The sequence below is a fragment of the Artemia sp. Qi Xiang Cuo genome, chromosome 3, assembly GCF_049724085.1.
Source record: "Artemia sp. Qi Xiang Cuo chromosome 3, ASM4972408v1, whole genome shotgun sequence".
In the NCBI taxonomy this organism is placed as follows: Eukaryota; Metazoa; Arthropoda; class Branchiopoda; order Anostraca; family Artemiidae; genus Artemia; species Artemia sp. Qi Xiang Cuo.
The window spans coordinates 45,171,123-45,185,464 of NC_142796.1; the positions used below are offsets into that span (position 1 = coordinate 45,171,123).

General features: G+C 36.1%; 1 protein-coding gene across 2 annotated transcripts in view; it reads left to right on the forward strand.

Moving 5' to 3' along the window:
• The first annotated feature begins 1,027 nt into the window (after positions 1–1,027).
• Rala (Ras-like protein A) overlaps positions 1,028–14,342 on the forward strand; it is a 62,273-nt gene continuing 48,958 nt past the window's right edge. Inside the window, exon 1 of one of the 2 annotated variants that reach the window (XM_089085969.1) lies at positions 1,028–1,472. In XM_089085969.1, coding sequence (XP_088942095.1) covers positions 1,050–1,472 — 423 coding nt within the window. In that variant the 5' untranslated portion in view covers positions 1,028–1,049. The remainder of the gene's footprint in view (positions 1,473–14,342) is intronic. The other variant, XM_089085968.1, reaches the window with a different exon arrangement.

The window sequence follows — 14,342 nt, forward strand, 5'->3', positions numbered from 1 at the left end:
TGAATGTACATTTTTGGAAGACGGATTTTTAGATTTCCTTATTCCACGGTGTACGAATTAAAACTTGATCTTTTTTCGGGGCTGTCGAGTCGGTGATAAGTTATAACCAACTCCGACTTTAAACATTTTCTCTACATAAAGAACGATAGCTCCTACTCCCTACTGATTTTGGTCGAGATCAGACGACCCTTTCTGAAAAGATCTTCCTTTAATCTCCCTGACTCCCATAAGGTAGAAATTGCACATGACATGTTACTTCTGATTGTTTTGTTGAGATCTGACAAACGTTTCTGGTAATTTTTCTGGCACCGCGAACTTAGGAATTTCCCCTCTAGCACCGAGTTGGCATCCGGTCTTGACCCCCAAGAGGCATCACTAGGACATTAGCTCTTACTTCGCACCAAGTTTTGGGAAGAACTGTCAGCTCCTTCTCAGAAATGCCCTGATTAGGGACGCCTTCCTTATCCTGTATATCAGGTACCAAAACTCGAAAAGGTAGAACTAGGACACTTACTCCTGCGTTCCATCAAGTTTGGATGGTATCGAGACCCGGCACCCAATTCTGGCAGATGTATTGATGACAAGAATTTCTGGACCTTCTCCCTCCAAAGAGGTAGGGAATACAAAAATTTTTCTTCTTCTTTTCCCAATACCAGACATATATATATATATATATATATATATATATATATATATATATATATATATATATATATATATATATATATATATATATAATAATATTTTTCTTTTACGTCTTAAATAAGTTTGTTTATGATACATAACACGTAACTAAAGATACAAGTGTAATTCAAGGCCTTTTGAATTTACGATATTGACACGCTATCAATTATGCTGGTAGTTTTAAATTAGACTAATTTGCCTTAAAGTCAAAAGATCATAACCTTCTCAATTTCATTACTAAGAAGGCTTTTTTTTCTTTAATTAGGTTAGTAAGCAAACGAAGCCACAGAGTCTCTGCTTTGTTTTGAGCGACACACGAAATTGGTTTTTAGTTTTATTTTATTTGTAGTGTTGTTAACATCAAAATGAGTAGTTTCGAATCTAGATTTAAATCAATATCGATTGAAAATATTACCGATTGGAAGACAGGCAAATTGAACATTCAAAACGTGGGATCAAAAGCGCGACAGTTTTCAGGGGTTTTTACAAAAACGAGTGGTCGGATTTTTGACAGACTATTTTCTAAACAGGATGAGGTTGTGAACCCCCGCCCGCCGTTGAATACAATCAAAGAACGTCAAGCACAAGAAAAGAAGAAATACTACCCATCTGTGCAGGATTTAAAGGGGTTGTTTACGTTACCTGAAAAGCCCAAATTGAAAGTGAAGTTACAGAAGAAAATGGCAGCAAAAAAAACAACAGGCCAGCCTGCTTTACATAAAGTGATTATGGTAGGAAGCGGAGGTGTTGGTAAATCTGCCCTGACTTTGCAATTTATGTACGATGAGGTAAGAACATTCTGCTTGCTACATACTTACTGAAGGCAAACAGAGGGCCAATGCCCACCCTAAAAGTAGTTAGAGAACCCGTTTAAAAGGGGTGCTTATACTAGGAGATTGCAGTGTGGGTAAATCTGCCATGATTTTGCAATTTCTGTATGTCGACGTAAGAAAATTCGGTACTAATTTTTCAATTAGTAAAAAATTAGTACCGTATTTTAAATTGTTCAATGAAAATCAAGGCTACATCCAGGATTTTTGTGTGGCAGGGGGGGGGGGTCTCGAAAACAACCTTAAAAAACGCACCAAAAATTTGTTTCTATGCATTTTTGTTAAGTTTTTATCAAATTTCGGGATAAAATATAAACAAAAAACTTTTTATATGCTTTTTTGTTACGTCTTTATTACGATTAAAATTTTTTGGGCTCAAACACCTTTCAATATCAAGAAAAGCGTTTTTTTCAAAATTTAAAGGGGGGCTCCCCCTCGGTTGACGCCACTGGGGAAGTTAGTCTTTCCTAATAGTAGACATATTTAAGGTAAATTCTTAAGGATGTTGTTGGGATTTGTTTACCTGTTTGAAATCCAGGTGCAGTTGAAATTTCGGTTTTGTCTAGAAAAGAAGCACAGTGAACTTTTCTTTCGAACTCCAAAACCTGTCTCTATGGTCTAATTTCTGTTTCAGTATAATGCAGGCATTAAAATTATAATATTGAAATTAATGCGTCTTAAAATAATTGAGGAAATGAATACGTGTTTACCTCGTAATATGTTTAAATCAACCTAGTCGAGAAAGTGAGGAAATCAAAGGTTAATTAACCAAGGGAAACCGCGAAACAGACAAAAGATTAAATTCGTTTTTGTTTCTGTGGATATTTATAGTGTCGTAGATGTGACCCATAGTGTAAATCCAGAGAACCAAGAGAGTTTCAGAGGAAGGTATGTGTAAGTAATTCTATGTAAACAATTCAATTTTATAATCAAAACAAATAAAATCGAAGGGCTTCCCAGTTTCCGTCATCTTGTGTAAATCATGGAGCGCCAGTTTTGGCACTCGTGGCACTGTTCTGCAACGTTGGACATAGTTCCGCCATACTTTCGCCGCGCTTGGGACATGCCACCTCGTTTATGTGATTTCTGAATCTGCGTATGGCACCTCGAGGTAGTTTTTTTTTGCACGATAATGAACAATAATAATAACTTGTACAAATAATGATAAGAGTGGATCCTTCGGGTTCACATCCAGAGGCCTGCATCAACGGGAAGAAAAAATAGCTGAAGCAACTATATAAAAAGGATGAGAAAAAATAGCAAAAAAGCGCTCAGAGGCTACATAAAAACAATAGAAAATGCACAACTAAAACAAAGTCCATATGACTATTATTTTTTACTTTGTTTTATACAGGAGTTTTCTTTTTCTTTCTCATCTTTTTTGTAAGGTTGCTTGTGATAAGTTTTATTCCCGTTGATAAAGGCTTCTGGAAGTGAAGTCGAAATATTCGGGCTCTTATCATTATTTGTACAAAAAGATTTCAATGTTTCCATTTTGTTTTGATTGGTTTGTGTGACAAAATGTTTATTTGAACAGTTAGGAACCTGAATCCCTGGATAAAGGAATATACTTTTGAATGTTCACAGTTTAGTCAGGTATGTGGTTTGCAGTAAAACGTTCACAAGATCGACTTAGTAGATCAGTTTCTGAAAGGCTGCTTGGTTGAAAAGAAAAGTGAAAGTAATAACAGATATATCAGCTGGATATTACCGCTTTAATTTTCTTTATTTATTTTATTTTTGCCTTTTGCTTCATTTTATATTTTCTTTTAGTGCAGAAGATGTCTTTGATAACATTCAGTGCAAACATTTTTTATATATTTTCTCATTAAATGTGAGTGTTACGTTTATTTTCTGGGCCCAAGAACCCTTCTAAAAACTCTCACCAAAATCCTCTTCGTGATTGAAATACCATGTCACGAACATAATTATGCAGAGACTCCTTCTTGGGTTAAAAAGGGGGCACAAATTAAACAAGATGCAAAAAACAGGAAGTATATATATATATATATATATATATATATATATATATATATATATATATATATATATATATATATAGAGGTAGGAGAGACGTATACCCAAAGCCCCATCCCCCTACGTGCATGCATGCGACATTTCTCCTAGTCGAGCCTATGTTTGCATTCTTCCTGTAATTTATAAATTTGTATGAAAATTAATTAATGAACAAAACACGCCATTTTCTGGGGCTTTCAAGAAAACTGTATGTTGGGTGGATGTGTGCTCTATGTGTGCTACATCATAAAATCCTGCCAAATGGAGCGTCCTGCCAGTTGAAATTCGTACAGCAGCAGTTTTTTGTTTTGTTATTACCATGAGTTCAGAAAACCAACAAAATAAGATTGAAGTCCTTTTTTTCTATAAAGAGGACTTATCCTATGCTGTTATATAGAGAGTAATGGATCAGCTTAAGTTCTCAAATTTACTCAAAGTTAGCGCACGAACCACACAGAAACTAGAATAGGAGCATGCCCTACCAGGGGAAGGGGAGGTATCCAAAAAAATTCGGGGGGGGGGTACAAGAATTTGTATTTGAAGGATTTCAGGTTTTTTTTACCTGTATTTTTAATAAAATTATATTATTTAGAAGGTAAGTGGCTTCACTAGCATATTACTAAAATTTAAATTTTAGCTATGCTAATTTACTATTGCCACCGTGAGGCCACTTGGATTGTTGTCCTATTACCAGCAGTGTTGCCACGTATGGGTTTAAGATTTCAGTCCGAGTGAATTATCTTATAAATAGCAAAAATGTTCAAACCTTTAGCAGACTTCGGCTTTCCTAGTTTTAGTTGCATCCCAGAGCCCAGTGTACCCCTCTTGTCGATTGGTTACTGCACTATACGTGGTTTGTAGTCAAAAGGTTCCGTCCGTGCCATTACCTCGACCCCACTGGCTAGATGATTGATTATAATTGGAACAAGTTACTTTTTCAATTTCATGTGAATACATTGCGCATCACGGTCACAGGCAGCGTAGAAAAACAGTTCTTAGGGAATCTCAGACTAAAGCCTCCTCAACAAAGCTACTTCGGGGACTTAATGTTCGTATAAAAGCCTGAAAGGGTTTTACAGGATGCATAAATACTCATTTTTGTGCACTGGAGTCGGTTAAACAATACGACGAGCCCTAGCTTCCTCTAAAAATGCAGATTTTCTCACGGATCGGTCAGTGAGTCAAGAAACTTTCTGTTGAAGCTTCGTCAGCCGCACGTAAAAAGAATGTATGTAAAAAATTTTTTGTGTTTTCAATTTTTTTACCCCTCCCCCCCCCTCCTGAAAAATATCGATTTCCCGAACAAAATTCCTGGATACGCACTTAGCCACCTACATAAGAATTTATTGTGAAGTGGGGCAATTAATACAGTCACGATGAAGATACATACGAAATTGTAGGAACATAATATATTTTTGGAGAGGATCACAGGCCCCACCCTTGACATAAATCGCTTGCCGCGTACTTTGATATCAGAACGTTATGACTCCCCAGCTGTTACTTAATTTATTCAGTAGCTATAATATAAAAATAACCTTTCAATGTCTGTAAAAGCATACGTCAAGGCCTCTTCATGTCAATATCTAGCTGAAACTTTGGTTTCTTCTTGAAAGAGTTGACAGGTGAAAGTAGAATAAACAAAACCACACTTGGAAATCATTCAAGTAGGAACATCAAGTAGGAACTTTTTGTGTAAATGGGGGGAGGGGAATCCATTAAATTGACTGATAGGCAAACTATATGAAAATGCATTAATAAATTATAAGAAAAATATTGATATTTTTAGGAGGGATCCCAACTACTTGTGTCAGCGCACTATCCTTTGCTTCGTATTTTGGTATCGGAACGTGATGACTCCCACCAGCTGTAACTTAATATATTCAGTGATCAAACAGTTGTGTCAACCATATACAAATTGGTTGGTTCCGATACCGGTTGGAACTGAACCACCGTGCAACTCAAAGTATAAACACATACAAGTACTGACAAAACCTATCCTCTCCACACAAAAAAAGTGACCCTTTGTCCGCGTCTCCGGAGACGATTCCATACTTATGCGAACCTGGGGGATAAATTCACAAGTTCCGTAGGTGATTATACTTGTTCCGTATAAGCTGTATTAAATTTAATTTATTGGCTCGGAGCGATTAAGTAGTACAGCATTTTTCCTCTAGAGGCGCTGAGGTACGCGGGGTCACTTTTGGAGAGTTTTGTCAGTACTTGTCAGTATGTGTTTATACTTTGGTGCAACTGAACCCTCGTATAACTGAACTCTCATGCAACTCAGGCACCAAATTTACATTGGGTAAAACGCGAGTTAGAATCTTTACATATTCAACTTTGTTGCAATTGTTTGCTTTTTAAAGTCATTAATTAAAAAAACTTTTTCCACAAAATAAGTTTTTCAAAGAAAAGTAAAGAACTCCATCAAACGAAACTCAGAGAAGAGAGAACAATGAATAAAATAAGGGTGAAAACGAATTTGTCAGCCAGCAACCATGAAGAAGACAAAATATAAGCAAATTTCGACAAGATCGCCTCAGTGCAACAAAAACAAAAAAGAGAAAAAAAAAAAAACGAGAATCTAACTTTCGAAGTTTCCTGACAAAGCAGAATAGACACTCTGTCTATTGTACAGGAAACTTCGAAATTAGATTCTCGTTTTTTTTTTTCTTTCTTCTCTTTTTTGTTTTTTAGCACTGAGACGACTTGCGAGGTCTCGAAATATTTGCTTATTTTGTCTCTAGTGACAAATCTCGTTTTTTCACCCTTTGATTTTATTTCATTTTGTTACTTCTCTTCTCGAGTTTCGTTTGTCATATAGCCAGTGTGGTCTAAGAATGTATTACTCCATTAAACAAAAAATGAGCAAAAATCAGATAATTACCAAACTAAATCAGCATCGATAAATAAATGAAACCAAAACGAACAGAGATTACAATAAATAGCCAAGTTAAACTCAAACGAGCAGAAATTAACACAAGTTGGGCGAAAAACCCTATGCCTTCAAGGCCAGAACAAAATTTGCACTTTACTGAAAAAAATATAAATTTTTTTACTTTTATAACTTTAATAAATCAAATAATTTTTACATTTTGATTACTAAATATCAGTATATTAAACTGACAATGCACATTAATTTGCATTTTTTTCAGTAGAGTGCAAATTTTGTTCTGGCCTTGGGAAGGCATAGGGATTTTGTGCCCAATTTATGTTAATTTCTGCTCGTTTTGAGTTTGACTCGGTTATTTATTGTAATTTCTGTTCGTTTTGGGTTTCATTTATTTATCGATGCTGATTTGTGGTAGTTTCGAGTTTGGTAGATTATTTGATTTTATTTTTGCTCATTTTTTGTTTAATGGAGCTCTTTACTTTTCTTTGAAAAGCTTGTTTTGTGGAATAAGTTTTTTAAATTAATTTCTGTTCGTTTTATATTGACATAGTCTTTTCAGGGAAAAAGAAAATAACACTTTAAATCTTTTTGATTTTTAAGACATTATAGCTTGGCCTGCTGTTTGTATACTGGAAAAAAAATTTGAGCAATTTTTAACAACATACACCATTTTAAAAATCTGGACACAAATAGTACTGTTTAGCTTAGTGTCATACCTCCTCTAGTTGACCTGAAATGGAAAACTTAATACCATTCGCAAAAAAAATCTGTTTAATTTCTTTGATAGCTTTGATACACTTACACTATTTTTATTTGGTTAAACTTTAAGAGCAAAAGTAGCCTCGAAAGTTTGATTATAATACCCTCAGTCGTTCTTGGGATACTACTGAGATGCCTTATTGGGAATTAGCATTGTCACAGTGCATTTTCATTTAATCTTTAGAAAGCATTTTTTTTTAAAAGGTAATGGGCCAATGGATAGGTGGGAGTGGAAGGGGAATTTGTTAACCTCCAATCCATGTAGAGTAGTAAAAAGGGCATCGAACCTTCCTATTTTTAATCGAATGAGACCCATTCGAAGTTCCCACGACAACTCCCTCGATACGAAGGGCCCTGGTCTAAACAACAACAACAAATATCACTAAGCACTTTCGACTGTTAAAAAGGGCACTAGCCTTTGAATTTCCAATCGAATTAGCCTTTTTTGAAGTTTCTACGACAGCGCCTTCTATAAAAAACTTACTTGCGCCCAGGGCATAACTTAAAACCCTTGTCCTGAGAGTTGTGGGGGAGTGTCTTTCTCAAAAACATATTTTCTATCTGGAAATCAACTAGCCTACGCTAAACAAAATGGCTATCTCAAAATTTTGATTGGATGTGTTTGGGTGAATGATGGACGTGGGGGGGGCTAGTTGCCCTCCAATCACTTTCGACTATCAAAAAGGGCACTAGCCCTTTGAATTTCCAATCAGATGAGCCCCTTTTGAAGTTTCTATGACAAGGCTTTCTATAAAGACTTTGTATACCCTACGACATAACTTAAAACCCTTACCCTGAGGTTTGTTGGGGATTGTCCTCCACAAAAACATATTTTCTATCTGGAAATCAACTACGCTGAACAAAATGGCTATATTAAAACTTTCATTGGTTGTGTTTGGGGGAATGATGGGCGTGGAGGAGGGGCTAGTTCCCCTCCAATCACTTTTGACTATTAAGAAGGGAACTAGCCCTTTGATTTTCCAAAAGAATGAGCCTGTTTTGAAGTTTCTACGAAAAAGCCTTAAGAATCCTTCTATGCCCCCAGGACGTAATTTAAACCCGCTGCCATGTGGGTTTTTGGGGTGTGTCTTCCTCTTAAAAAACATATTTTCTGTCTGCAAATCAACTAGCCAACGCTGAACAAAATGGCTATCTCAAAATTCTTATTTGATGTGTTTGGGGGAATGATGGGCGTGGGGGCTAGTTGCCCTCCAATCACTTTCAACTATTCCCAATCGAATGAGCCTGTTTTGAAGTTTCTACGACAACGCCTTCTATAAAAAAAACCTTATATGCCCCCAGGGCATAACTTAAAACCTTTGCCCTGAGGGTTGTGGGAGAGTGTCCTCCTCAAAAACATATTTTCTATGTGAAAATCAACTACGCTGAACAAAATGGCTATCTCAAAATTTTGATTGGATGTGTTTGGGGGAATTATGGGAGTGGGGGGGGGGGCTACTTGCCCTTCAATCACTTTCGAGTATTAAAAAAGGCAAACGCCCTTTGAATTTCAAATTGAATAAGCCTGTTTTCAAGTTTTTACGGCAACGCCTTCTATAAAAACCTTTTATGCCCCTAGGGCATAACTTAAAACCCTTGCTCCGGGGGTTGTGGGGGATTGTCCTCCTCAGAAAGATATTTTCTATATGGAAATCAGCTACGCTGACAAAATGCTATATCTCAAAATTTTGATTTGATGTGGTTGGGGGAATGATGGGCGTGGGGGGGGGCTAGTTGCCCTCCAATCACGTTTGACTATTAAAAAGGGCACTAGCCCTTTGAATTTCCAATCGAATGAGCCTGTTTTGAAGTTTTTCTATAAAAAGCCTTATATGCCCCCAGGGCTTAAGTTAAAACCATTGCCCTGAGGGTTGTGGGGGAGTGTCCTCCTCAAAAACATATTTTCTATCTTGAAATCAACTACGCTGAACAAAATGTCCAACTCAAAATTTTGATTGGATGTGTTTGGGGGAATGATGGGCGTGGGGGGGGGGGGCTAGTTACCCTCCAATCACTTTCGACGATTAAAAAGGGCACTAGCCGTTTGAATTTCCAATTGAATCAACCTGTTTTGGATTTTCTACGACAACGCCGTCAATAAAAACCTTATATGCCCCCAGGGCATAACTTAAAACCCTTGCCCTGAGGGTTGTGAGGGAGTGTCCTCCTCAAAAACACATTTTCTATCTTGAAATCAACTACGCTGAACAAAAAGGCTATCTCACAATTTTGATTGGATGTGTTTGGGGAATGATGGGCCTGGGGGGGGGGCTAGTTGCCCTCCAATCACTTTTGACTATTAACAAGGGCACTAGCCCTTTGAATTTCCAATCGAATGAGCCTGTTTTGAAGTTTTTACGACAACGCCGTCAATAAAAACCTTATATGCCCCCAGGGCATAACTTAAAACCCTTGCCCTGAGGGTTGTGGGGTAGTATCCTCCTCAAAAACATATTTTCTATCTGGAAATCAACTACGCTGAACAAAATGGCTAATTCAAAATTTTGATTGGATGGGTTGGGGGGAATGCTGGGCTTGGGGGGGGCTAGTTGCCCTCCAATCACTTTCGAGTATTAAAATGGGCACTAGCCACTCCAATTTCCAATCGAATGAGCTCTTTTCGAAGTTTCTACGACGACTCGGGTATGGAGCCCGGGTATGGAGAAAAAAAAAAAAACACATTGTGCCCACATCGTTCTTTAATTAGGCAGCGCTAGCGCGCTGCCTATGATAATATAAATGACTTAAATTCATAAAAAAAAGCTCAGATTTTTTGTCACAAAAACAAAGAAAATCGGACATCACAGACTTTTAAAGCCAGATTTATTTCTCCTTTTTTTGTCTGTTAATGGGCTTTCCTTTAACTCAGTCACTGTCTACGGGTATAGGTGTTTACCCCCCCCCCCCCCTCTCCAAAGGAAATGTCTTTCGCTGGAAAATACCCACTCGTGGAAAATAGGGTTTTCCAAAATGGAATATTTTATTTGGGTTTTGTTATTTTTTAGTTTAGCTGAGAAGTGCTAAGGATAGTGGAAAAGATGAATTTATGTGTAAGTCTTGCCCCCCCCCTCCTCCGTGCAAAAATGGTCGTCTCGTGGAAAACCAATGACAAAGACTATCTGTAAGCAATGTAGAAATTACAAAACTTAAAAAGGTACTTAAACTTCCGCAATGGGGTTCTCTGATTGTTTCGTAGCTACGGAGAGAGGAGATACCTCAAAGGGTGCATTTTAATGCCAAAACATCTCAACTCTCATTGAGCTTTCGGATAAATACAGAATTAGCTCTAGGGAAGAGACGAGAGGAAGACGGAGGTAGAAATCAGTTATAATCTCTAGGCAGTTCTAGTCTTTTTTTATAAGTAGAAAGTGATTGGATACCAACTAACTGCAAGGGGTATTTTTCGGGCAGAAATTTTTCACGGGGAGATAATTTCCAGGGGGGAGGGGATTTTCCGTGAGGTGGTATTTCCCGGAGGTGTTTTCCACAGGAGTTGTTTTTCTGGGGGGGGGGGGGGGTTGTCTTCCAATCACTTTTTACTTTTAAAAAGGGCACTAAAACTTTCAATTTCCAATCGAACAATTAAACGTAATTAACAAAAAAAAAAAAAAACAGAGTCCACGGGGCAAGGGCTGTAGGTTATTGCAAGTTACCCATTGTTAAAATTTAAGGATTTCATACAAACTTTGGAGAAGGCTCATTCGACTGGAAATTGAAATTTCAAGTTCAATTTTGAAAAATCAAAGGTAATGAGAAAACAATCAGCCTCTCCCTCTTAACCACCATTTTCCCCCAAATGCATCCGATCAAAATTAAGAAAAAAATTGTTTTTTTTTTCAAAATAGTCTGAAGGTAAAAAAAACCATGCCTCTGAGGTTAACAGGCCCACCAGCAGCTCCCGAAGCAAGGGCTATAAGTTAAGCTAGTTCTTCAATGTTAACAAATAAGGTTTTTATGGATAAGATTTTTTATGAACTTGGGGGGGGCCCATGCGATTGGAAATCAAAAGTTCCAGTGCACTTTTTAAGAGTTAAAGGTGATCGAAGGGCTTCCACCCCATCCTCTTTTTTCTCCAAATACATCCGATCGATAATCTTGAGATGACGATTTTAGTTAAATCAGATTAAAGGTTAAATAACTATGCATCCAGGATTCACAACCCTTAGCCTCTGGTGCAAGGGTTGTAAGTTATGCAAGTTGCCTATTGTTAACATTACAAGGTGTTTTTTTTTTTTATCAAAAAGAGAGGGCGTGCTTGATCCTATAAATAAAAAAAAAACATTGAACGTTAAAGTCAAACCTTAGGGGAAAATGTCAAGAAGAATGCCAAACACAATCAAAAGACGTAAAGAAAGAAAAACGAGCAAAAATTGGATTTTTAAAGGCAAAATGAAAATACTGACAAAACACAACAAAGCGAATATTTCGTGGGGAAAAACGCCTCTCTTCTTCAGCGCAAAACGAAAAAATATAATCAATGAGAGTGCCAAAGAACAAGCTAACAAATAAAACTAATGAGAGACGAAACCTGCCAGACGGGTTATTTTCAAGAGACCGCTATTGAGAAATAGAATGCAAAGCGTAGTTTTCATTGCGTTTACGATATTTAAACAGTTGTTTTGGGGTTTAGGGGGGGAGGTACCTAGGTTAGGTTAGGTGATGTATATAATATATGCTATGCTTTACCACCCCAACCCCCACCCTACTGTGCAAATATATAGCCCAAATTTGTTTCTAAACTATTATATATACATCCTATTTTATTTTATTTCATTAGCATAAACCAAAGTTGACTTCTTTAGAAGTGTCGTTATAATGCACCAGTACCAAAAAAGGCATCGTTCATAAATATTGCCTTTTAATCTCTGTTGTTGTTATTATGATGTGGCTTGGGCATAATACTTCAAAGATGCACTTGCTTTTTTCCCTTTCCTGTGAAAATAATTGTCTCTTGAGACTTGAGAATAAATATATAAGCTACCGTATGTGTATGATACAAACCAGATTTCCAAATTTATGCTGAATACATGACAACAAAATCGTAATCTGAAAACTGTCCAGATGTTCACCGATGCATGAAGCTATTTTTCTTTTTTTTTGGGGGGGGGGGGGAGACATTTTGCAGTTTTTAGAGTAAAAATAAAAATAAGGGACTTTTCAAAACCTATGGGGGAGTATTTTTTTCGAATTTGTCAATGAAAATACCTAAAAATTGGTGTGTTCCATTTTCTGAGGCTGAAAATTACCCCCTCTCCCTGTCACTCCCAGATGACACCCGTGGATGTGGACGGGGGGAGGGTTTTGAAAAGCGTTGAATCATATGAAAAATGAGAACAAACCACAAAATAGTATAGATATAATCACAACATACTTGGGCTACAACACGGAAGTCGCCCCTCCTCCCGGAAAATAAGCCTACCACAAGGAAAATTCCTGCCCTGGGAAAATCTCCCCACGTAAAATTGAGCAGCCAAAGAGAAAGTACAAAATAGGTACCTCTTCTATTGCAGTATAATATCCAATATTTTTTTAGTTTGACTACGTGTTCTTTAAATATATATATATATATATATATATATATATATATATATATATATATATATATACCTCTTAAATTAGATATATATATATATATATATATATATATATATATATATATATATATATATATACTAATTTAAGAGGTATATATATATATATATATATATATATATATATATATCTTAAATTAGATAGTTCTTTTATTTTGGCATATTACCGTTTTTTTTTTAGTTAGGTTGCATGATCTTTATATTATATTTTAAAGAGAAAAACAAAAAAATGCTCTTTAAAGTAGATAGCTCTTTTATTTTGGCATAATACCCTATATTTTTTAGTCACATCACATGTTATTTAAACTTTTGGATCTAAACTTGGCGAAGCAGCTTAAAAATAAATAAACAAATATTAATACATTGAAGGATTGAACCCTTATGGCTCTTAACTATGGGAAACAGTATATGATTGCCTCTGACTTTAACAGGTGAGTAGAACTTTCGATTTCCCTTCTAATGAACAACCGAAGTTATCCAGGGGGATATGACGAAGGGGAATTATCCGGGGGAAGTTTTTCCAGTGGGAGAAACGCCTAGAACCTTAAACCAGACCGATGAAAATGTGGTACTGCACTAAAAGCTTCGTTATTTTGATACTATCAAAAGAAAAATTGGAGAAAATTGGGTTTTTAGATATGAGTAGACTTGAGATGGATCCGGGGGGTGAAAATGTTTTATTTTAATTTCCTTGATATTTCAAAATTTAAATCATTGTCTAAAAAAATCGAGAAGCTTTATAAAATATTTTAGTACTCATTTCCAGGTCAGACCAGAAATTATTTAACCTGAAATAACGAACAAATAACCACCAATCATCTGAATAAACTACAAGCAGTCGTTTGCAATAATACACTACCGACTGATTTTAACATTGAAGATTAAAAACCTTTCCAGGATTATATTCTCACCAAAACTTCGACCGTGCATGTAAAATTATTTTTGTTCAACTTATTTTGCTGGTTGAGGATCAAGGCCATTCGTCTAATTTGAGATATTCGAGACCACAACTTTTCAGATTTATAAGCAATATTGTACATTGTTAATGTAGTCTATATTTTTTTCGTTGACAGATTACTATTTTTTTATTTTTTTTTTATATTTTTTTTTATGTATTTTTTGTTTGAGTTATTGAGGATGGATTTGTTATTGTTTTTTTTTTTTTTTTTTAAGGCGATAACGAGTTTTATCAATTATCTATCATTTGCTAATATGTTTTATTGGTTTTTATTTACAGAAAATTGATTTAGACTTCAATGATCCCTAGCAACAAACTTAAATGAGCTTTTGCACAATAACTCACTGACAGGCACGTATGCAGAGGGTAAACCTTCGAGCCCATCCCCCTGAATTTTTTTTTTACATTTTCTTCGTTAATATCTTATTTTTTGTATACATAATTCACCTTTTTTAATTTGCCCCCACTCTCCAAAACATGTCTTGTGTGTGTACCTTTTTGCACAATTTTTTAAACAGGGAACTTTTTTAGGGTTATGTATTTTTTAGAATTTATATTCTCACTGATAACTAATTATGTTGTATATGTTGTCTGTATGGCACCCCTCCCAC